The sequence below is a fragment of the Orcinus orca genome, chromosome 21 (assembly GCF_937001465.1).
Source record: "Orcinus orca chromosome 21, mOrcOrc1.1, whole genome shotgun sequence".
In the NCBI taxonomy this organism is placed as follows: domain Eukaryota; kingdom Metazoa; phylum Chordata; class Mammalia; order Artiodactyla; family Delphinidae; genus Orcinus; species Orcinus orca.
This window is the reverse complement of record NC_064579.1, coordinates 24,599,579-24,625,171: the sequence shown is the minus strand read 5'-3', so window position 1 is coordinate 24,625,171 and position 25,593 is coordinate 24,599,579. Positions and strand designations below refer to the sequence as shown.

Here is a 25,593-nt window from a genome sequence, read left to right as displayed (position 1 = left end):
AAGAAAGCTTCCTGGAAAGAAAAACCATTTTTCATAGAAAAACGTGTCTTCTTAGAATCATTCCTGCTCCTATGAGTATTCATTAAGTCCATTTCTTTTTCTGAAAAACATATTTTGAACCACAAAACATGGTGCCTATGGCTTGGATCCAAGACTCTCAAAATGTGCTGAAGGCTCAGACTGGGGGCTCGACTCTTCCAGGTTTTACTCCTACTGGCTTGTAACCCTGGAAGGGTGGATTAACCTCTCTGAGCCACAAACACGAAAAGATGAGATTGGTCTAAAATCTCTTCCAGCATCAAGGCTTCTGCTCCTTGAGTGTCATATAAGTCAGGGCCGGGTTCTCTCTGTTGCAAATGATGACCTTAAAGCTAATGGATGTAATTATCTTGGCACACAAAGAATCCTTAAATCTCAGTTGGCCAAACACCGGAACAACCAGTTTTTAAAAACGCCTCGATAAGATTATATTGGTTCAAGGGCTACAGAGCCAGGCTGTGCTTTTCGGGTCGACCACCTCCCTCAGGGCCAAGTCCGGACATTTTTGGTTTTCACAGCCGGTGGGGGTGGGGCGGAGGTGCCATGGGCATCTAGTGGGTTGGGGCCGGAGATGATGCTACACGCCCTACGATGATGCATTGGGTGGAGCTCTCAACAGAGAAATGTCAGCCATGGGGGGGCCGGGGGAGAAAGTGCCCCAGTTACAAACTGAAACCCTGCAGAGAGGCCCCCAAACTAGTCGGTCCAGTTCCATCTCTTGGGTTGGTACCAGATGGTATTCAGGTGACCTGGAGGGTCAAGTGCAACTTTGAGAAATGCTTAATTCATATCCACAGAGTGATTAATACCCTTGATCTTTCACCTCGGTTACTATCTTAGATACAAATGTACAGGCTCAAAATTCGCCCTCCCTTCCCCCACCCTCCAAACACAGCACAATGTGATACACAGATCAAATATATAGGCATATAACGGAAAATGGAATTTAGTGTTTCCAAAATGTCACATAGAATGTTGTAAGGTAGGCAGATCCAAAAAGCCACACACTGAGATGGGACATTTGCAAAATCACCAAACGACGAAAACCTAGTTTCCAGTTTTCCTCCCTGGGAACTGCCCTGTCTGATGCAGAGACAAGGATGTGAGACTTCGGATCAGCTGACCAGAAACCATCAACGGCAATTAGGAAACACACTCCCGATTCTGAGGTCTTTCTCTCTTGTTAAAGTCACTGAACCAAAGTCATCGTGAAGGAGCCAGGTCCCAAGGCTCTCCAGCTCACCATGGACTGAGGGCCACCGATAACCAGACAATCACTTCTTCTCACGACGCCCTCTGCTCAGTAAGACCAGGGCAGAGCCACTCTGGTCTTAATAATTACTTGGTAGGCGTGAGGCACGTTACAAACAAGGTCCGAGTCATTCTGCACAAGAGTCACCCAGCACGAGGACCACAGGATGCCCATACGTCACACCTGGGCCGTGGTCACACCTGGCGTGGGGCAGGGTGGCCTGGCACCACACCCAAACCCGAGCCCAGCTGGCAAACCTGTTTAGTGTAAGTCGTCTGAAGGTAAAGAGAGGCAGCAAGACTTAGGACGAAGCCTTCAGTGGGTCCGACAGGAGATGGTCTCGCCTTCACCAGGTAAAACTCACCATGTTGGGGTGACACTGACATACGCTGACCTAAGTGTCACATTTTCCAACAAAAGTGCAGACAGAGTGGCTTTACTTCTGCACACTGCCGACTGGTCTTTTGTTCTTCCTACCAATAAATATTAACCCCGAAAATCAATGTGCTTTCAACCTCCAGGTACCTGGGAGTGAACTTCTTGCTAGTACACAATTTACTTAAGAAAATAACAGAATGGTTTGTGCTAGGGTTTACAAATACCGAGAGAAGAGACAGGGCCTGAGCTCAGGGTAGTTACTATATTGTACAAAACAATAATACCCATGTAGATAATGCTTTAGATTATAAAGTTTGTTTCATAAACTTTTTCTTCAGCATGTGCTCTAAGAATATTAAAGTGAACAAGTAACCACAGCCATTTCAGTTAACCCTGATCCATTCCAAAAGAAGAAGAGATATTGCTATAAAACAGAATGTATTCTCAATTGAGAAAGTCAATCTTGGTTTAAAGCATTGTGTTTGTGTATTAAGGATGTTTTTTATTGTCTGTATTTACGATGCTTTGATATCTTGGGGCCTGTCTGACCAGGGAGGACTGCCCCTCCCAGGCTGAGCAGACCACATGTAAACATGCAGGACAAGCAAAAGTTAAGAGAATTCAGCACCACCAAACCAGCTTTACAACAAATGCTAAAGGAACTTCTCTAGGCAGGAAACACAAGAGAAGGAAAAGACCTACCAAAACAAACCCAAAACAATTAAGAAAATGGTAATAGGAACATACATGTCAATAACTACCTTAAATGTAAATGGATTAAACGTTCCAACCAAAAGACACAGATTGGCTGAATGGACACAAAAAATAAGACCCATATATATGCTGTCTACAGGAGATCCTGTTTCAGACCTAAGAACACATACAGACTGAAAGTGAAGGGATGGAAAAAGACATTCCATGCAGATGGAAATCAAAAGAAAGCTGGAAGAGCAATTCTCGTATCAGACAGAGTAGACTTTAAAATGAAGACTATTACAAGAGACAAAAAGGACACTACATAGTGATCAAGGGATCGATCCAAGAAGAAGATATAACAATTGTAAATATTTATGCACCCAACATAGGAGCACCTCAATACATAAAGCAAATGCTAACAGCCATAAAAGGGGAAATTGACAGTAATGCAATCATAGTAGGGGACTTTAACACACCACTTTCACCAATGGACAGATCATCAAAATGAAAATAGATAAGGAAACAGAAGCTTTATATGACACATTAGAGAAGATGGACTTAATTGATATTTTTAGGACAGTCCATCCAAAAACAACAGAATACACTTTCTTCTCAAGTGCTCATGGAACATTCTCCATGAATGGTCCATATCTTGGTCACAAATAAAGCCTTGGTAAATTTAAGAAAATTGAAATCATATCAAGTACCTTTTCCAACCACAATGCGATGAGACTAGATATCAATTACAGGGAAAAAAACTGTAAAAAATACAAATACATGGAGGCTAAACATTATGCTACTATATAACCAAGACATCATTGAAGAAATCAAAGAGGAAATAAAAAAATACCTAGAAAAAAATGACAATGAAAACATGAGGACCCAAAACCTATGGGATGCAGCAAAAGCAATTCTAAGAGGGAAGTTTATAGCAATACAATCCCACCTCAGGAAGCAAGAAAAATCTTAAATAAACAAGCTAAACTTACATCTAAAGCAATTAGAGAAAGAAGAACAAAAAAACCCCAAAGTTAGCAGAAGGAAAGAAATCATGAAGATCAGATCAGAAATAAATGGAAAAGAAATGAAGGAAATGAAGGAAACAATAGCAAAGATCGATAAAACTAAAATCTGGTTCTTTGAGAAGATAAACAAAATTGATAAACCATTAGCCAGACTCATCAAGAAAAAAAGGGAGAGGACTCAAATCAACAGAATTAGAAATGAAAAAGGAGAAGTAACAACTAATACTGCAGAAATACAAAAGATCATGAGAGATTACTACAAGCAACTATATGCCAATAAAATGGACAACCTGGAAGAAATGGACAAATTCTTAGAAAAGCACAACTTTTGAAGACTGAGCCAGAAAGAAACAGAAAATATGAACAGACCAATCACAAGCACTGAAATTGAAAACTGTGTTTAAAAATCTTCCAACAAACAAAAGTCCAGGACCAGATGGTTTCACAGGTGAATCCTATCAAACATTTAGAGAAGAGCTAACACCTATCCTTCTCAAACTCTTTCAAAATATAGCAGAGGGAGGAACACTCCCAAACTCATTCTATGAGGCCACCATCACCCTGATACCAAAACCAGACAAAGATGTCACAAAAAAAGAAAACTACAGGCCAATATCACTGATGAACATAGATGCAAAAATCCTCAACAAAATACTAGCAAACAGAATCCAACAGCACATTAAAAGAATCATAGGCCACGATTGAGTGCAGTTTATCCCAGGAATGCAAGGATTCTTCAATATATGCAAATCAATCAATGTGATACACCATATTAACAAACTGAAGAATAAAAACCATATGATCATCTCAATAGATGCAGAAAAAGATTTCAACAAAATTCAGCACCCATTAATGATAAAAACTCTCCAGAAAGTAGGCATAGAGGGAACCTACCTCAACATAACAAAGGCCATATATAACAAACACACAGCCAACATTGTTGTCAATGGTGGAAAATTAAAACCATTTCCTCTAAGATCAGGAACAAGACAAGGTTGCCCACTCTCACCACTATTATTCAACATAGTTTTGGAAGTTTTAGCCACAGCAATCAGAGAAGAAAAAGAAATAAAAGGAATTCAAAGGGGAAAAGAAGAAGTAAAACTGTCACTGTTTGCAGATGACATGATGCTATACATAGAGAACCCTAAAGATGTCACCAGAAAACTATGAGAGCTAATCAATGAATCTGGTAAAGTAGCAGGATACAAAATTAATGCACAGAAATCTCTTGCACTCTTATACACTAATGATGAAAAATCTGAAAGAGAAATTAAGGAAACACTCCCATTTATCATTGCAAAAAAAGAATAAAATACCTAGGAATAAACCTACCTAAGGAAAGAAAAGACCTGTATGCAGAAAACTATAAGACACTGATGAAAGAAATTAAAGATGATACAAACAGATGGAGAGATATATCATGTTCTTGGATTGGAAGAATCAACATTGTGAAAATGACTCTATTACCCAAAGCAATCTACAGATTCAGTGCAATCCTTATCAAACTACCAATGGCATTTTTCACAGAACTAGAACAAAAAGTTTCACAATTTATATGGAAACACAAAAGACCCCGAATAGCCAAAGCAACATTGAGAAAGAAAAACGGAGCTGGAGGAATCAGACTCCCTGACTTCAGACTATACTATAAAGCTACAGTAATCAAGACAGTATGGTACTGGCACAAAAACAGAAATATATATCAATGGAACAGGATAGAAAGCCCAGAGATAAACCCATGCACATATGGTCACCTTATCTTTGACAAAGGAGGCAAGAAAAGACAGCCTCTTCAATAAGTGGTGCTGGGAAAACTGGACAGCTACATGTAAAAGAATAAAAGTAGAACACTTCCTAACACCATACACAAAAATAAACTCAAAATGGATTAAAGACCTAAATGTAGGGTCAGACACTGTAAAACTCTTAGAGGAAAACATAGGCAGAACAGACTTTGATATAAATCACAGCAAGATCCTTTCTGACCCACCTCCTAGAGAAATGGAAATAAGAACAAAAATAAACAAATGAGACCTAATGAAACTTAAAAGCTTTTGCAAAGCAAACGAAACTACAAACAAGATGAAAAGACAACCCTCAGAATGGGAGAAAATATTTGCAAACGAAGCAACTGACAAAGGATTAAACTCCAAAATATATAAACAGCTCATGCAGCTCAATATTAAAAAAACAGACAACCCAATCCAAAAATGGGCAGAAGACCTAAATAGACATTTCTCCAAAGAAGATATACAGATGGCCAAGAAGCACATGAAAAGCTGCTCAACATCACTAATTATCAGAGAAATGCAAACCAAAACTACAATGAGGCATCACCTCACACCAGTTAGAATGGGCATCATCAGAAAATCTACAAACAACAAATGCTGGAGAGGGTGTGGAGAAAAGGGAATCCTATGGCATTGTTGGTGGGAATGTAAATTGATACAGCCACTATGGAGAACAGTATGGAGGTTCCTTAAAAAACTAAAAATAGAATAACCATATCACCCAGCAATCCCATTACTCGACACATACCCTGAGAAAGCCATAATTCAAAAAGACACATGCACCCCAATGTTCACTGCAGCACTATTTACAATAGCCAAGACATGGAATCAACCTAAGTGCCCATCGACAGAGGAATGGATAAAGAAAACGTGGCACATATATACAATGGACTATTACTCAGCCATAAAAAGAAACGAAATTGAGTTATTCGTAGTGAGGTGGATGGACCTAAAGTCTTTCATACAGAGTGAAGTAAGTCAGAAAGAGAAAAACAAATACCATATGCTAACAGATATATAGGGAATCTAAAAAAAAAAAATGGTTCTGACGAACCTCGGGGCAGGACAGGAATAAAGACACAGATGTAGAGAATGGACTTGAGGACATGGGGAGGGGGAGGGGGAAGGGTAAGCTGGGACGAAGTGAGAGAGTGGCATGGACATACATACACTACCAAATGTAAAACAGATAGCTAGTGGGAAGCAGCCGCATAGCACAGGAAGATCAGCTCAGTGCTTTGTGACCACCTAGAGAGGTGGGATATGGAGGGTGGGAGGGAGACGCAAGAGGAAGTGGATATGGGGATATATGTATACGTATAGCTGATTCACTTTGTTATACAGCAGAAACTAACACAACATTGTAAAGCAATTATACTCCAGTAAAGATGTTTAAAAAAAAAAAAGAAAAAGAGGAACAGATAAGGTCTGCGGAGCTTCTGTCCTCCTGTCTCCTGTTGACATATGACTTGTAAATTCAAGTCAAGCTGCCTTGAAAGTTCTTTCTGTAAAGTAAACCCATGAGCCAGTGATACAAAGGCTCATGCGTGAATCTGGGACGGGGTGCTACCCAGACGCTGACACCATCCCTCTCCAATCCAGGCTTTAGTTTGGCTTCTTAATGACCATTTTGGTAACAGACATTAAATTATCAACAAGCAGGAAGCAGAAGACTGTGGGGCACCCAAGGCTGGCCTGGAACTGGGGTGCAGCTGGGGGGGCAATGTGACGAATCTGGGCGCCACTGGGGACCTGTCAGGTGGGGGAGGGCAGGGGCTGCCTGGATCCGTGGAGAGGCTCCTGTTTTAGGCGAAATCACTCTGAGCTCAGTCATGTGAGACACGGAAGAATTTAAACATTAAATTGTAAACTCCGCACATAAAGCACCTTGGGGCCAGACAACCACCACTGTGCGGGGCGTCCCTGCAGGCGCTGCACCCCGGGCCCCGTGCAGGGTGCTCCGGGTGGTCGCAAGGGTTCCGTGTGAGGGTTACGGTTGAGCCCAGTGGCTCAGACCCTCGTTCAGTGTCCACTACGTGCGGGTTAGGCCGTCGCCAGGGTGGAAACGTGAAGGGATGATTCGGCATTACTCGCTGCCTCCCAAGAGCTCCTGGTCCAGGAGAAAAAGAGGCACCTCTTCTCATTTATCCCATACGGCCTGCTATAGCTTGAGTGTGTGTGTCCCCAAAGTCCATACGTGGACTCCTAACCCCAAGGTGGCGGTGTTGGGAGGGGGCCTTTGGGAGGTGATGAGGTCACGAGGGTGGAGCCCCCGTGATGGGACCAGTGCCCTGATAAGAACTCTCTCTCTCCACCCCCATCCCCTCCCTGCCACCTGGGGACACAGGGAGAAGATGCCGTCGATGAAGCTGGAAGGGGGTCTGTCTGTCCTCACCAGACACGGGATCTGGACGTCCAGCCTCCAGAATGTGAGCAGTAAACGCCTGCCGTTTAAGCCTCCAACCCCTGGGGTAGTTACAGCAGCCGGAGCTAAGACATGGGTGCAGCCAGCGTGTACCGATGACCACATCTCTGTCCGTATCTGTCATTCTATTTAGAATGCGGATGTATAATATGTGCATACAATAAGGAAATCAGTGCAGAGAAACTGTGTGTTCACACTGCTGAGAAGTGCCCAGCCGGGAGGCAGGCTCAGGCCCGGCCGCCTGCACTCAGGACACAGTCCCTCTCACTTTAGGGCCCTGTCGGTGTCCTGGGGCTGCTGTAACCAAGTGCTACAACCGGGCGGCTTAGAGCAACAGGGATTTATTTTCTCACAGCTCTGGGGGCCGAGCTCCCTTGGGAGGCGCAGCGGAGGGTCTGTTCCAGGCCTCCCTCCTGGCTGGTGGCAGCACACTGCCAGTCCTCACGTGCTGTGTCCAGACCCCCTTTTCATAAGGACACGTGTCATATTGCACTAGGACCCACCCTAATGACTTCATTTTAACTTGATTACCTCTATAAAGACCCTATTTCTAAATAAGGTCACATTCTGAGGTGCCAGGGGTTAGGACCCAATATATCTATTCTGGGGGGTAGGGGGGGCAATTCAACCTGTAACGGGATCCTTCACAGAAACCCAGGGGTCCCACCTAATCCACATCCCGCCTCCACTAGATGCTGCTGGGAACAAAGCTTTCATACCCAGGAGGCTATAGCTTTACCACTGAAGTTTCGTGGCTGCATGCATTTGGCAAACTTCAGAAGCATCAGGACTGTGTTTCCATTTCATGGTTTCACCTTCAGAACATTTAACTACTGCACTATAACCTTGGACTATATAGCATTCATAGAAATTTAAGTCAATTCCAAATATCCTTGGAATTTCATTCTATATGAAAGTAATTCACGAATGAACGCGTTGCCCGGGGTTGTTCTGAGTATCAGGGCCTGGTTCACCCAGCTGGGCGCGAGGCAGCCAGGAAAGAGGGCGTGCTCGTCTCTGGCTGGTTCTGTGGAGTCAGCAGACACATGACTCACAGTCATAAGCTGGGGGGGAGGGGGCTGCCCTGCTGCTGGGCCCCAGGCCCTCACATCTGGGGGCAGGGGAGGGTGGCCGGTAATTCCGGCTGGTTCAAGCAGGAAGCACTTTGCAGTCAGTCCTGGGAGGGGAGATTCTGGTTTGTGGTCCTACAACCTCTCATGTCTGGGGGGACGTTAGGGATCCCTGTCCTGTCCTCTCTTCCTCCCTATTGGCCTCGATATCCTTCCTTTCTTTTTCTTTTTTTTTTTTAAACATCTTTATTGGAGTACAGTTGCTTTACATTGTTGTGTTTCTGCTGTATGACAAAGTGAATCAGGTATATGCACACATATGTCCCCATATCCCCTCCCTCTTAATTCTCCCTCCCACCCTCCCTATCCCACCCCTCTAGGTGGTCAGTTTTCTTCCTTTGGGGTTTGAGGCAGAGCAAGAGGAAAAGGTCGGGGTGGACATGAGCAAAAAAGAGAAGAGAAAGTGCAGGAATGGGGCTTTCCTGAGAACAGTGCCTTCTCAGCAGCTATCCCTGGCGACTGGACAGGCGACTCAGGACTCGGGCAGCTCAAGGGGGCGGGGAGCCTCCTCCCCACGTGTGGAATGTCGGGGAATGTCCCTGTGTTTTGGTCAAGCTTCAATTCCAGTGTATGGATCCCCAGGTACCCTGTAGGCACCAAACACGGAGAGCTGGGGGCACGGAGAGCTGTGGCTGGTAATCCGGCCACAGGGTCACCCCAGAGCGACGACAGCCGAGGCCACAGCCGAGGTCGCCGTCACCCTCGAAAAATGTTTGGAACTACGGAGTCGGGACTTCGGTTTTGTTTTGCAGAAAGTATTAGGTTGGAGGGAGTGCCATGCGATGTTCTTTTTTTTTTAAATGTTGAGCCTTCTTTTTAATTAATTAATTTTATATTTTTTGCTGTATTGGGTCTTCGTTTCTGTGCGAGGGCTTTCTCTAGTTGTGGCAAGCGGGGACCGCTCTTCATCGCGGTGCGCGGGCCTCTCCCTGTCGCGGCCTCTCTCGTTGCGGAGCACAGGCTCCAGACGCACAGGCTCAGCAGTTGTGGCTCACGGGCCTAGTTGCTCCGCGGCATGTGGGATCTTCCCAGACCAGGGCTCGAACCCGTGTCTCCAGCATTAGCAGGCAGATTCTCAACCACTGCGCTACCAGGGAAGCCCCGCCATGCGATGTTCTTACAAACTATCAGAGACTTAAGATTTAAACCCCTTCCAGCATCAAAACAACCCACAAGGAAGCCGGAGCAGGCAGGCGCAGCCTCACGTCTGGGCCGTCACCTGGGAGTTGCAACAGCAACACGCAGTCCAGAAGTGAAAGGAGAGTTTCCAGCAGCGCTGACTGAGCAGCCGCGTGTCCGGGGCTGCATCTCGGGCCACGAGGGTTAGAGTTAGGGAGTGTCTCCACCACCTCTATCCACCGCAGCGCCGGGTCTGCTTGGGGAAAACATTTCATCATCCTGGAGAAGAAGGACGATGCATTTCGCCACTAAGTCACCAGGGCTCACCCAGTGTTTACTCGGTGCTTCCTGTGGGCCCGGCTCGCGGCCCCGAGAAGCTGTTCGGCTTTTCTTGAGATTTTTTTTTTCTCCTGGCCCTTTAGGGAGAGCTTTGGCGCTCACAGGTCACGGCTGCACTTCGCTCCCTGTGCCGGGGTGTCAGAGGTCCCCGCCGCCGGCCCGGCCCCCGTCTCCGCACCTTCTCCCGTGACGTGACCCCTCCCCTGTGCCACAACCATCCCTACGACTCTCCATCTTCCCGAACTGCCGCTCTGCCCCAGTGAAACACTCACGCCCACGCCTCTCCCCGCCAGCCCCTGGCAAACCCAGGACTTTCGAGTATTTCTGCGCAGCTCATGTCTGTGACCAAACTGCTGGGGCGCCAGCCCTCCCCACGCCCCCGGCCGGAAGCGCCAGCACAAGCACTGAGTGAGGCTTCTCCGCCCCCGCGTGCCGCCCCGGACCCCAGGGTGGGCGGAGCTGGGCGCACCCCAGGCGGGGAGGGACAGGCGGCAGGGACGCAGGGACCATACTCAGCGCCCGCTCAGCTGGGGGGAATGGGGTGGGAGGGGGAGGGGGAAGGAGGAGAAGGGAAGCATAGTTAACTGGGACCCCCCTCTTGCCCTGCCTCCCCCCTCAAGTACCTTCTGGCGCCTGATACGTTTCTCCCTGCCTTTGGTGTCCTGCGGTCTGACTGAGGTCACCCAGGTGCGACTTGTATTTACCCGTCTTAGTGGTGCAGGTGCTTCTTGTAGCTTCACGCCTTTGATTGGTTTTGAAGGACGTCACCGGCCGTTTTCTCCTCCTCCTCTTGCGGGACCCCGATTGCACGCACATCCCAGCTGCTCTCCTGGTGCCGCTGCCCTCGCGGTGGCCCTCACGCTCTGCTCGGCTCCACGACCGCTTTCTTTGCGCGTCTGCGACCCTATAAATTCTTCTCCTTCGCGACATGTAATCGGCCTTAGAGTTCTCATTTTCGGTTATTACAGTTTTTTTCTTTCTAGAATTTCCACGTGATTCTATGTATATGATTTTCACTTCTCTAGCGAGACTCTCCATCTGCTCTGAACACAGAATCACATGACTTTTTAAGCCACATCTCATAACTCTGATTCTGAAATTTCCCATGAAACTGCTTCTACTGTCTGTTCTTATCTCTTGGTTTCTGATAATTTTTTTCTGGTATTATCTCTGCCAACAAATTTTTAACTGAATGTTGATTACTGCATCTGAAAATATTGTAGAGACAGTTTGAGGATCTGGACGTATTTTTCTTTCACTCTTGGCAGGCGTGTGGGTGGGGCGAATCGTTTTAATCCAGTCAGGATTGAATCCGGTCGGGGCTGGGTTTCAGGGTTTTTGTATCTTGTTTTTGGTGAGCTATTCAGGTAGTGAATAGTGCATATGTTTTGTGTTTAGAATTGTGAATTGGAAATTACTTTGTACGCTTGGTTCAGACAGACTGGAGGAATGCGAACTCAGGGGTTAACATGCTCAAATTGTGGCAGCAAATAAGTCAGCGAAGGATCAGCCCAACTGTGCAGTCAGGGCCCTGGGGCTGGGGGCACAGGCTCGCAGACGGCCGAGGAGGTTTGGTGAGGGGGTGAGCCTACGGGACCAGCTGTGGGGGGCTGAGCACCTGCCGGAGGGGACTCAGCTGTGTCACCTACGTTACCTTAAGGCTCAGCACAATTCCTTATGAGTTCTCATTTTTCTTCTTTTACAAGAACAAAGCAACCAAATTAGAGTGGAGAATGGTCCCTGTTAATCTCCGGCCTTGAGACCCAGCCTGGCCTCAGGTAAAACAGGAACTGGGTGTTATCCTAACCTTTCCCATTTTGTGCCTACATCCGCTCTCTACCCTCCCCACCCGTTTCTCTGTTTTTCCCTTCTTCCTCCGAAGTGTAGAATGATTAAAACATTTGAATTATGAACAAGGCCCTACTGTATAGCACAGGGAACTCCACTCAATATTCTGTAATAATCTAAATGGGAAAATAATAGATACATGTGTATGTATAACTGAAACACTTTGCTGTATACCTGAAACTAACACAACATTGTAAATCAACTATGCTCCAATTTTAAAAAAAGTAAAAAAAAAAATTTGAAACATGAATGTGGACTTGAAATAGTGAAATAGTTTATGAGTTAAACCAAAAATTAAATCTGTGTACTTCCCTGGTGGCGCAGTGGTTAAGAATCTGCCTGCCAATGCAGAGGACACGGGTTTGAGCCCTCATCTGGGAAGATCCCACATGCCACGGAGCAACTAAGCCCGTGCGTCACACACAACCACTGAGCCTGCACTCTAGAGCCCGCGAGCCACAACTACTGAGCCCGCGTGACACAACTACTGAAGCCTGCGTGCCTAGAGCTCGTGTGCCGCAGCAAGAGAAGCCACCGCAATGAGAAGCCCGCGCACCACAACGAAGAGTAGCCCCCACTCGCCACAACTAGAGAAAGCCTGTGTGCAGCAACGAAGACCCAATGCAGCCAAATAAATAAATAAATTAATTAATTAAAAAAAGAATTAAATCTGTGAAATATATAACCCGCAAGGTACTGTGCAAACTCCCCGACTAGCTGTGGACAGCACGGTGCCCAATTCATCTCCGTCTACAATGCCTTCTGCCCAGAGACGCTCCCTCTGCAGCAGGAGTAAGAGGGCTGTTTGTGGAAGAGACCCTGTGGGGTGAACACTTTGGCCCAGTGTCAGCTGATAAATATTGTCTGCACAAGACATGGCTGCTTAGAGGCAACAGTTACTGGTTGATTGTGACTAGGGATTAAAATAAAAGATGTGTCGTTTCCTACTACACCGATCGTATTAACTTTCTTATTAATCCAACATGGGGTTTGCTTTCTGAGTCATCTCCTGTCAGTTCAGAGAATTGCTAGTTACAGAATATAATCCTTATTTCACGTTTTCCAGGGTGACTATAACTTGGTGACAGCTTGTATCAAACTGCTCACATTTTGAAGTATAATGTTGTTTTACCAACCCCTGTTTATTCAACATCCTTGAACAAAGATCGATATAAAAATGACACTGGCTTTATGTATTTAACTAAAAAATCAGTGTTTAATTTCAGTGTTTACAGCTGAGCCTCAGGAGGCCTGCTGCCCTCTAGTGGACGATCCTTGAGCTGCAATGCTCTTCACCTGTGATCTGGTGAATCCAGCTCCATTCACTGCAGCCAAAAATACCCCTGTGTCCCCAGCAATTGTAATGAGTTGTTGAAGTTGTGCCGTGTGCAGCTCCTTATTATGCATAAATATGCAAAGCAGATTTGCTGGGTGTCATTTACTTAATTCAAATGAAGACGCCTGTCCAGTCTCTTCTTGGTTATCATGGAGGAAGCAGCCTTGCGTGTGTGCAGCAAATTGCTACCCTCAAAAGCCAAGTCCCTGTGTCACTTTGGGAAGCTTCCATCCGTCCTGCTTCAAATGGGGGTGCCCTGACGCTACTTCCCAGGGAGACTGCTGTGGGAATGAGGGCTGTGGAAGGCTCTACAACTTTGCTTGGTTTAATATCTCACGAAACGACTTTCTTCTTTGCATAGTTAAAACAAGCTCTTACGAGAGCTAAACATTTGAAACATTTCCTAAGCTTTTATGAAATTACAGGTCCAATACCCTGAGTGAGCATGTGATCACCTAGAAAGGCTGGACGTGGAGAATTTCAGGGGCACCACAGAAGGTCAAGGATTCATCAGGATGAGGCTGTAATGTTTATGAAGGAAAGTCACATGTAAGAGGAGTTCTGTCCAAGGACCCTCTCCCACCCGCGTGGTGTGCGAGCCTCGCCAGCTGGGGGCCAGCTGACCCGGCCTGCACACAAGGTCTGGCCTCCCCCTGGGGCTCAGATCACAGGGGTCCAGCAGACTCGACCTGGCGGAGACCACAGGAAGGGAATCATGGGAGAAAGTGGGGTTTGAAACAGGGAAAAGGCAACGGGAGAAACAGAGTAAAAAAAACCTGTTGCCCAATGATCTCAGCACGGGCACCTGGTATCTTGCAGGTGCAGAACAAACGCTCACAGCAGGGAAGCCACGCTCCAGGCCCGTCCCCCCCACCCCACGTGTGGGGTGTGCCATGAGGGCGATGCCCTGACTGCTGCTTCTGGGGCCATCGCTCAGGGCCCAGCTCGCTGTTCACAGCCTGGACGGCGAGGCAGCGTCTCCCGCGGAGACCAAGAGCATCCCTCCTGAGCGCTGTCTATGAGACCAGGGCCCCCAATTCACCGTCCCTCAGCCGTGCCACCAACACGGCACACACAGCATCCACCCCCCACCTCGCATGGCCCCTCGGAAGTCGGGGTAAAGGCGCCACAGGCCGGGGCTCACGCCGTTCCCCGTGAGGGGAGCAACGAAGCTTCGGATTTGAGCATCACCGATGAACCAGCAACAGGCTAGTTACTAGCTTGTAAGCAAAGAACATCTGTGATCTGTCACAGACCCAACACCCTCTGAGAGAAAATCTGTCTGGTAGTTGAACATAAGTGCTAGGCCCATAACTCTCTCTCTCTCTCTTTTAAAATGACAGTATCTCTAGCGCAGTGCCCAGGGCATAAATGTGCCGACACAGGCAGGACCTCAGCTCCCGAAGAGGCCGGATGCTTCCAGCAGGGGCTGCGTGTGGAGAGACCGAGGGGGCGGCAGGGGGAGACTGGAGAAAGGGGCTGGAGGACCTGGGCCTCAGAGGGAGGAGGCGTCCCTCGGGGCCTCTCAGCACCGGGGTGTCTGTTGCGAGACTGGGTCCCGGGAGAGGCAAAGGGGGCTGTGGGGATGCACACGAGGGTCCCACATGGTCTGCATCGTCCCTGAGTCTCGGCTTTGCAAAGCCTGTTGTGGGTATTTTCACAGCCTCAATTGTAGAAGACCATAGCGGTGGAATGAGATGGTTTGGAAATGGATTTTCACGGGCACTGACTGGACTCTAATTGTTTGGGGGAAATCCATCTAGTCGATTTTTTTTTTTTGCGGTACGTGGGCCTCTCACTGCTGTGGCCTCTCCCGCCGCGGAGCACAGGCTCCGGACGCGCAGGCTTAGCGGCCATGGCTCACGGGCCCAGCCACTCCGCGGCACGTGGGATCCTCCCGGACCGGGGCACGAACCCCTGTCCCCTGCATCGGCAGGCGGACTCTCAACCACTGCACCACCAGGGAAGCCCGATCTAGTCGATTTTAAAGTAGCACAAAAGTTGCAGCGAGCACTCCCGGGAATTCGAAGGGGTGTTATTTGTCTGGAGGCCAAAGCTTAAAGCTTTGAAAACCTTTGTTTCTTTCCTGACACAGCATCTGTGTAACAATTCTCTGAACGTATTAAGTGATGATAAGTGAAGAGCTAACAAAACAAAAATAAACAAAAGTAAGGAGCAGAAATCTTTCCAACATCCTACTTTTCACAAAGCAACTCATTTAAAACTTCAAATAATGGAAAACAAGCTGAAAACATCCAAACTGTGGTATCTGACTCTTCTAATCATTGCTTCTTGCATTGATGTTGTTTTGGTTCATAGGCTATTTTGGGGAACATTTTGGTTTACAGAAGAATTGAGTGGAAAGTACAGAGTTCCCACATAATTCTTCACCCTTCCTCCCAGTTCCCCTGTTAACACCCTCATGGATGTGCTACATTTGTTACAACTGATGAACTAATATGAATACATTTAAAATGAATATCATACAACTTTCCATGCATTTTTACTGACACCTGGGAAAACAGCATTAAACCGTATGTGGATAAAAGTGTAAAGTTTTCAATGAAATGCCAAGTAAATTAGAACTTTCACGGAAGGATTATGGGATTAAAAAAGAAAAACGTATAAAGCTTTCTTTTTGCTAGTTATAGGTATGTTATAGCAAGAAGCAGGGTGATCACCTAATTTACGACAAAGGAGGCAAGAATATACAGTGGAGAAAAGACAGCCTCTTCAATAAGTGGTGCTGGGAAAACTGGACAGCTACATGTAAAAGAATGAAACTAGAACATTCCCTAACACCATACACAAAAATAAACTCCAAATGGATTAAAGACCTAAATCTAAGACTGGATTCTATAAAACTCTTAGAGGAAAACATAGGCAGAACACTCTCTGACATAAATCACAGCTAGATCTTTTTTGATCCATCTCCTGGAGTAATGAAAATAAACATAAAAACAAACAAATGGGACCTAATTGAACTTAAAAGGTTTTGCACAGCAAAGAAAACCATAAACAAAACGAAAAGACAACCCACAGAATGGGAGAAAATATTTGCAAATGAAGCAACCGAAAAGGGACTAATCTCCAAAATATACAAACAGCTCATGCAGCCCAATATCAAAAAAACAAACAACCCAATCCAAAAATGGGCAGAAGACCTAAATAGACATTTCCCCAAAGAAGACATACAGATGGCCAAGAGGCACATGGAAAGATGCTCAACATCACTCTTCATCAGGGAAATGCAAATCAAAACTACAATGAGGTATCACCTCACACCGGTCAGAATGGCCATCATCAAAAAATCTACAAACAATAAATGCTGGAGAGGGTGTGGAGAAAAGGGAACCCTCTTGCACTGCTGGTGGGAATGTGAATTGGTACAGCCACTATGGAGAACAGTATGGAGGTTCCTTAAAAAACTAAACATAGAGTTACCATATGACCCAGCAATCCCACTCCTGGCATATATCCAGAGAAAACCATAATTCAAAATGATACATGCACCCCAATGTTCATTGCAACACTGTTTACGATAGCCAGGACATGGAAGCAACCGAAATGCCCATTGACAGACGAATGGATAAAGAAGCTGTGGTACATATATACAATGGAATATTACTCAGCCATAAAAAGAATGAAATAATGCCATTTGCAGCAACATTGATGGACCTAGAGATTGTCATACTGAGTGAAGTAAGTCAGGTTGAGAAAGACAAATATCATGTTATCGCTTGTATGTGGAATCTAAAAACATGGTACAAATGAACCTATTTACAAAACAGAAATAGAGTCACAGATGTAGAAAACAAACTTAAGGTTACCAGGGTGTGAGGGGAGGGATAAATTGGGAGATTGGGATTGACATATACACACTACAATATATAAAATAAATAACTAATAAGGACCTATTGTGTAGCACAGGGAAGTCTTCTCAATACTCTGTAATGGCCTCTATGGGAAAAGAATCTAAAAAAGAGTAGATATATGTATATGTATAACTGATTCACTTTGCTGTATACCTGAAACTAACACAACATTGTAAAGCAACTATACTGCAATAGAAAGTAATAAAATAAAGAGGTAGGGTGAGTGAAGGCTAAAATATTAGGTATGTGCTCTCAGTTATTTTGAAATGGTTTCTCTTAACTGAAAACTTATAAATCATGATTGTTCTCAGGCGAGTTGAACGGAAAGGATTCGTAAATGGGTTCAGTTTCCCGAACAGTCCTTACGCGGAACGCACGAGCCTCGGCAGGAATTCTCAACGAACGGCACACAACTCAGCGAGGGAAATCAGACCAGAGTCTCACCCGTCCTGACTAGAGGCTTTTTTCCTCCATCTTGCCGCCGCCATCAACTTACCTCGAAACCTCAGCGAGGCCGGAGCGGGTGGAAGGAAGAAAGCAGTTTGCAGAGACGGGAAGCAAGTCCGGGGTGAACATGGGGCAGGTGCTGAGGGGCCTGGTTGCCCCCACCAGACTGTCCATGCTTCCTGGGGGGGCTGGAGGGAGAGGCTCAAAGGGGGAGCCGCCTGCACGGACCTCCTGCAAAAGCCAAGTGGCCAAAAGCACGGAGGCGGCAGAAGCCACGGGAAAGCAGGGATTCCCAGCAGGCAGCGCGAGACTAATTGGCAACAGGCGGGAGAAGGAAGCACAGGTGCCCTCGATCACGCTGATGCGAGAAGAGCTACCCAAGCAGAGCGGCGCCCAGCCCGCGCCCACCCAGGGGCTTTTCCCCGCGGCGGCCTGGGGGTTCCGCGGAGACAGCATCCCCCGCTCCCTGAGCCTGAGTGGCAGACCCCACACGTGCCCTGACACGCCTCTTGTCCTGCAACGCAAGAGAATCTAAAACACGCATTAACTGGCTACCGTCGTACTTACTAGTTTTAAGCTCATTTTCACCTGTGCCATTTTTTGCATCCACAGGAAACCTGTCGACTTAATAAATGTCCTTTTCTTTTTAGCAGGTAGAGGAGGCGAGTCCATTTCAACAAGGAAGTATATACTGGGGGAAGGGTGCAGTTCTCCAGATAAGATTCTTTGGTCTATATAATTATTCTGAGTTTAAAATCAAACGAGAATTCACTCCAATAAAAAGCAGACATTACTTTTCTCAAAAAATTTAATTGCAGAACTATTTACAGGAGGTGAACATCAACAATACAGAAATCAGATGAGAGAGGCATTATCCTGGAAGAAAAGGTGAGCGCGTTTTTCTTATAATCAGCGGAGAGTGAAAAGAAGTCAGGAGGAAAAAGAACCCAAATGACACAATCCTTCAATGGCTTTAAGTAAGGACCAACATTCTGAGAAGAAGTTATTGACAAGAAGAAAGAAAGTGTGGTGTGGACTGCGTCCTGTACATTCAGTGTAGGCATCCTGCATGCTAGGAAACAATTTATCAAAAGAACCAGAAAAGCATGAGAAAGAGAATTCCATAAAATCGTTTAATTCCAGTGAAGAGTAACTTTGTACAGATGTCGAATATTTGGCACTCTGTTCATCCTCACTGTTGATGTGACTTCATATGTATATATATTTATATATATATTTATATACTTTTAAAAAAAAACAAAAAACGTTAACAGCTAGTTTCCTGGTTCTAACATTCCTTGAATTTCTGTAGGAGGCATTTCCTTTAGTCCTTAGGCCACACCTGGGTATTGTGACATGGGGGGTGGGTGTGTGGACCGCTCTCCGGGCGGGGAGGACCCGCACGGGGAGGAAAGTGACAGTATTTGGAAATAAGAGTTCAGAAGTAGCCTAGGATTCACTACCGGCGAGGGGAAACTTTTTGAATTCAGCAAACCAGTTATAAAGTGGAGGGAGAGAGACGTACTGAGCCCTTTAAGTGATGTGATAGTAGTCAAGCGATGGGCTGGGCCGTGGCGGGGTGAGATGGGTAGGGGGGTGTCAAAGAGCGGGTGAATGGCACCTGTGAGGTACCACAGACAGCCTTGGAGCTCCCTTCTTGCCTGTTCGCCAGCACGAACCGACATCCTCTCCCTGGTCTGCTTGTAAGACAGAAATGTGTACACAGATCAGGCAGAGACCTTTCCTTTCACCGTCGCCTCTCCTCCACTGAGGATGTGATCGTTTCGTTCCCGAGGCTTTCAGGTTCAGAATAAGCACCCGTGATGAAGTCACATAAAATCTAAGAAAGGGAGGTAAACCCCCGTTACCTGTGTGTGTGTGTGTGTGTGTGTGTGTGTGTGTATACAAAATCTTTTAAAAAGTAGTGTTGTCGTAGGTAACTAACATTTCCTCTGCAAAGAAGTCATCTGTCAAGAGTCGAGATTGAAACTTGAAATAATTTCTTTAAATGCTGGATCAAAATGCCAGGGTTAGGACAGCAATTCAGGAAATTACGTGGATTTCTCGATGTTGCAAGGATGAAGAGGTGGAGTTTCCTCGGAGCATTCCCACGGGGCACTTCACGTTCTCTGAGGTGTGAAACGGGGTCATTATAAAAAGCCAGGCCAGAGGGGCCAGTTTCACAAACCTTCAGCGATTTTGGTACGTCTGAGTCCATCCTCGGCACTGTCCCACATGCTCAGCTTTCTGTTTCCAAATTATTTTTTCTCTCTCACGTTCACGTTTCACTTAAGAGCTCGTCATTTCATCTAAGATGACGCTGTGCTTAAGCAGTGGTGAAAACATCACCTCATTCTGGGTGGTGCCTGGTCCTTGTTCGTGGAAACATCTAGAAGCGCTTGCCATCAAAGCTAGAAGAAATGGAGAAAGGCCCCCGGTAGTTCTCCATTTCCAGGCCTTCACGGAGCTCCTGGCAGCCTCCTGCCGAGCCCAGACAGCCCTCTCAGGAGGGGACCGCTGCGTCTGGTGGTCCTGACCATCTCTGAGATGCTCAGGAAGTGACTTGACCTCCGCAAGCATCCGCCACACAGAAGGGGGCCGTGGGCATCAGCTTTATCGAGAACAGACACTTTCACACCTGATTCCAAGGAGCTCAGAGGATGTGAATGTCATCAGTCTTCACAAAACGTCTGTGAGGGCGACGGGGATGGGAGAAAACTGAGACGCGGGGTCAAGAGAAGTTGCGGCTGATGTAGGAACAGAAGCCGGGCTTCTCATTCGACTCCAGAACCCTCTGCAGCCACTCTGTGCTAAAGGGCGTTTCCTTAAACTGTAAAAGGGCACCTTTCCCAGCATTGCGTCCACTGCCCACACTTACTACAACCGTCAACTTAGTAAAGGGACCAGGTTGACCCTTGCTGTGAAGGCACAGGGCTCTGACGGGACCTGATGCCGCGAGCTTTATGACAAATGGTGCAGGGGGTGCTGATGAAGCCGCTTCCACGGCTCCAGCCTGGTGGTGAAACGTACCTACTACCAGCAGCTGCTACAGTCTTGGTTACTTACGCTTGAGGTTTTCTATTTTATTTTCAAATTCTGGAACCCTGTAGTCAACCAAAACTTTCAAACGAGTGTAAGCAAGTATGCAGATAAAAACAAAGGAGAACCTCAGGGGCTAGTATATGAAACCACTGTCTTCAACTACCTGATTAGTATGTTAAATTTGCAGTAAAAGGAAAAAAAATAATCAGCGGTTCAGGCTCTGAGAAGCAAGGAGGTGCCTGGGAAACGTGCACAGGTGAAAGATGCGGGATGGAGCCATTGGGTCCATCTGGGAGACGCGACAGGAACGTCCCTTTTCAGAAAGGCAGGGAGATGCGGCATCCACGTGCCCTCCCCAGGCTGAACCGTCGGGGCTGCCCTTCTCCATCCGAGGTGGGCACGTCCCTGCCTCACTGGCCGAAGTTCTTGGAGGCCTCCACTCCCCTGGACCAGGTGCTGGTGACTCTGGCCAGCCTGGGGGCCCACACGTTCCCAAGCTGATTCCAGATGAGGCACGTGGGACCTTCTGGGAACCCGACAGAACCCTGAAGGAGGCTGATGGCTCTGCCAGCGAAAAGCAGCTCAGGCCTTGGCCACGTCTCCCTTGAGATGCCCCAGGGGCCTCCAGATCCTCAGGGCGCTCGAGGTCTGTGCGATTTGACCCAGTTACTGCCGACGGGAAAAGGCTTTCTGATGAGGACCGTTCCTCCTTTCTTCTGCTCCCTGCTCACCACTGAAAGCTTTGGCCCAAATCAGGCAGCTGCTTTGAAGAGCCCACATTCAGAGTCACTCCAGGCACTTGGACCAAACGTCTGCAACATGACTTTTCTTTCCAGGTAGAGTCCATCCCGGATCGGGCCGTGGATTTGAGTGAATATGCAACGCGGGATCTTTGAACTAAAGTGACGGATACACTGGTTGCTCCACATGGTATTGGGAAAGGCAAACGGGAGCACAGACCCCAAAAGAAATGTTCAAAGCCCATGCATCTGTGGGCTGTGGAATCGTGTTGTCTTCTGGTCATAAATTTGGCCACTTCTACAGGATCTAGCAGGGCCACTGACTTGCTGGTTACTTTTTTTTAAAGAGGGAATCTTAAATGTAATCTGTTATTTTCCCTAATACACTTTTCTACTATTTACTGCTGGAAGTCTTTAGTATCGATCTTGAGGTGCAAACATCAACAACATTTCCTTTTAAACAAAAATGTAATTTTTTTGTATCATACAACAGTTCGATTCTCCATACCCCATTCTAGGATGGTTCTATAAATTTGCTGAGAAAAAAATGGTAATGATGGTCACTGAGAACAACTACTATTAAGTTAAAGACAACAATAACAAATGAAGATGTATGAGATGACTCACATCGAAAGCGCACTTGTGAACAAGTGACATTTGCCTTGTTTGGGTTTTGTTAAACTTTAGGACCCCGTTTATCATACTTGTGTTCTGATTTGGAAAGTTAAGCAGGGCCTTCAGCATGGCAACATCAACTTGTTGGCTGTGAGGAAAATGATTTCTAAAGGGGTACCTGGGTTATAACGGTTATGGGCTGTATCTTCAGGGAATACAAGTCTGTGATCACAGAGAACATGGCGCTTCCCAGCACAATGTTCCTAGAACATCGTGCACTATCATTTTCAACCATATTCTCAAATTTACGTATAATCTTTCAGTAAAGTTATATCCACGACGTGGTGAAACGATCACAGGATAGTTCTGTGTCTGTAGAAGTGACTGCAATAAGTTAGTGTGAGGGACTAACACAGTATTATAAACAGTTTTATTTTTCTTTACATGTACAATGTGTAAACATGGCTTATCGTCTGCATTTCATGATGGGATGTCACCATGAGAACGGATATATTGCACTTGGTCGTGTCACACAAACGGGTACCATTCCATCAGACGCAGCTGCAAGCATCCCCCCTGCCCCCCGTCACACGACCTTCTTTGGAACAACGTGGACCAAACAGGGGTTCGTACACATTCCCCACTTTGCATCAACAACTGATGTCAAATTTAGTTGTAGGTGAATTTGCTCACCAAGGGATGGTTTAGGCCAAGACTTTGGGGGATTTTAAGATAAAAATGAGTCTACGAAACATAAAGAAAATTAATCCAAATCCAGTGAGTACTTTGGTTTAAGTCAGCATCAGAGAATCTGGGATCTAAAATCATTATTGTCTAATTTTCTAATTTGTTGGTATATATTTTGTACACGTTCAAGGAAATGAGATAAAACCCATCAGATTCCGGGCGAGGCACACGTGAGTAGGTTGGCAAACACGTATGCAGTTTACATTTCCCCATGTGAATGAGCGCACACCGAGTTTTCTGTGGTTATTCCTAAAGAACTGTTCGTCTTAATAATACATCATGTTTAGAGTCTAAAATGCCAATGCTTGCAGATACATTTGTCTTTAACATAGTATACTGACTATAGGAAGAAGCATCATTATCGTATGCTACTCAGGATTTAGGTAGAAAAAATGTTTAGAATACTCTGGGGGAAATAGGATTCATTTATAGAAGAATATTTCAGGGGATTTTTTTTTTTTGCATTTTTCAAGGATATACATTCGTACTGATTTTTGCTTCCAAATATATTTTAAGGCTGTTTGGTAAAATATATACCAGATATGAGGTTCCATGTACAGGGTTTTGTCCTTACAGGGAATTCTTAACTACTCAGCTTTAAAAAAGTAAAACTTTGAAGCTAAACATGCTTTAATATCATCTGTGCTCCTACGAACCCCATGCTTCGTGAAATGTAGAATACGAGGAAAAAGAGAAGCTGCAGGCGTTAAGGCGCGCCCCAGCTGTGCAAGGACCTCACCGAAGGCTCTCGTACATTACCAGGCTGCAGGGAGAGCTGGGTGCGTCTTAAAGTGCGAGTCAAGGTAGGAATACAAAGTGCTATGGGGGAGGGTCTGTGCTGCTGGGCTGGGGGCACAGCACTCGGGGGGCCACAGGGGACCCGGCGTTCGGGCGGAAACGCCGCGTCACCTGCTTTTACCTGGAGTCACAGCGAGGACTCTAGTATGGGGTCAAATGGATCAATCCACAGGCGCTTCCTCTGAAGTGAGGTCTGAACAGACACACACACCGTCGGATTGGAACAACGGTCACGGCATCTAAATTTCATGAGACGAATGGGAAACCTTCCGTTAGAGACCTTCCTATTTTTCTCTGGTGCCAATCAGAACCACGAAAACGAAGGACTTTTGCTGAAGTCCACAGGTGGAAATCACAACGTGCCCTTTTTCTTTTTGTCTAAAACAGGCAAGAAATGTATTCTTGACTTTAGCCATACTGCATAGGACAAACGAATTCTGGAAAAATACAAATGTAAACTACGTTTCTTCTTTACCATTTAAACTGAGAGAGACTTACCACTCACATTCATGTTTCTTACACTTTTTACAACATCACGACTGTCATTTTAAACAAGCAAACGTTTTTTGTTTTGTTCTGTTTTTTAAGGATACCCTGGAAAGTCAACTGACAGAGCATTTGAGAATATATATACATCTATAAAGAAAAAAATCACATGGTGCCTAAAGGGTGAAACTTAAAGACAGAACCATGTGTGACATTTTAAGTGACAAAGGAATAAAAAATAAATGACTCTTTTATCTGAGTGAGGACAACTCTTTGCTCTTTTCTACTCCTGCTACAGGAGTGCCAGCCTTTCTTAAGACTCTGCTCTGTTTCCATCTGTCTCTCCCTGCGTGAATGAACATTCAGCTGACTTTCTGACTGTGAAGATGCTGCGCTGAATATCTGTGGCGGGGGCGGACTTCTCACCCCCCAGGTTTCTGGAGAAGCACACGGCGGGGAGATTGGCGGCTGGAGAGATGACTTCTCATCACCATAGACTTGGCACAGAGAACCACGTGAGGGGTCAGCTGGGTTGAGGGCGCGGTGACCCCAGGCCACGGTGGGGTCTTTCTTTCCTGCACTCAAGCTGTAGCACCTTCCTCTTGGGTGTCTAATGCCTCGAGTGAGTGGGGAGATGCACCCATTCATAGTTTTTTTTGTTATTCTTGCCTCTAATATCACACAATTTATAAAAATATAAATAACAAAGTGTGAACTGGGTTCCATCTCGAGAGGTGTTCCTCGTACCCCTCTGAGAACAGAGTGGGTATGTCAGGTGTCCCCACGCCTCTCCCTCCCTGCTGACGGGAAGCCAGGCCATCCGGGGAGAAGTCGTCGTGGCCGTGAGCTCGCAAACCGTGGACGTCAGGGTGTTCCAGGGTGTTTATGGCACAAACACAACAGCCGGGGCGAGCTCGCTGGAGGAGTGACACAGGAGTGACCAGGGATGGGATGCATGGCGCGGGTGATGGGAAGAAGGGGAGGGAGGGGCGGGCCCGGAGCCCTAGAGCCGGGTCTGGGCCTCGGGGATGTAGATCTCGATGCTGTCGGCCCGCTCGCTGGCCGAGCTCTGGCGGAAGGACGCTGCCCTCTTGGCGGCCGCCAGACGCCTCCGGGCCTCCTGGCGCTGTCTGTCCGGCAGGTCCAGAGACTTCTCTCTGGTGATGGGAAGTTTCCCTTTGGGGGGCTTCTTTGGTATTGGAGGGGGGACCTTTCTTTCTTCCTGAAAAGCATCACAAGTCAAAATTGGGGCAGTCAGAGGAGCCCGGCCGTCCCCCCAGCTCACAGCCCCGCGCCCACCCGATGCCACGTGACCCTGCCCGGGGTGGGCCTGCTGTGCCTGCCCCCAGATCCCCGGGGCGGGGGGGAAGTGTTTACACACGAGGACATCCATCCTGCATGTGTGCGTGGGACGCCGCCCTAGTCTTAGAGTTATTTTGACCCTGTTGCTGGGCGAACACTTG

General features: G+C 46.6%; 2 protein-coding genes and 1 long non-coding RNA gene across 4 annotated transcripts in view; 1 reads left to right on the top strand and 2 right to left on the bottom strand.

Annotated features, from left to right (window-relative positions):
* The first annotated feature begins 1,538 nt into the window (after positions 1 to 1,538).
* On the top strand, positions 1,539 to 10,906 carry LOC117197412 (uncharacterized). The gene is made up of 3 exons (XR_004478018.2): positions 1,539 to 1,644; positions 7,531 to 7,612; positions 10,280 to 10,906. It is a non-coding gene; the product is annotated as an uncharacterized LOC117197412 (long non-coding RNA).
* On the bottom strand, positions 6,479 to 11,303 carry LOC125962832 (uncharacterized). Its single transcript, XM_049704266.1, has 2 exons — positions 10,820 to 11,303; positions 6,479 to 10,110 (listed from the first exon to the last, which is right to left on the bottom strand). Exons 1-2 carry the CDS (start codon positions 11,301 to 11,303, stop codon positions 9,881 to 9,883), a joined length of 714 nt encoding a protein of 237 aa, XP_049560223.1. The 3' UTR covers positions 6,479 to 9,880.
* A 7,607-nt stretch (positions 11,304 to 18,910) lies between these two features.
* Positions 18,911 to 25,593, bottom strand: part of DLGAP2 (DLG associated protein 2) — a 724,732-nt gene continuing 718,049 nt past the window's right edge. For both annotated transcript variants that reach the window (XM_049704257.1, XM_049704258.1), the window contains one exon: positions 18,911 to 25,352. In XM_049704257.1, the coding sequence (XP_049560214.1) occupies positions 25,134 to 25,352 (219 nt within the window). In that variant the 3' untranslated portion in view covers positions 18,911 to 25,133. The remainder of the gene's footprint in view (positions 25,353 to 25,593) is intronic.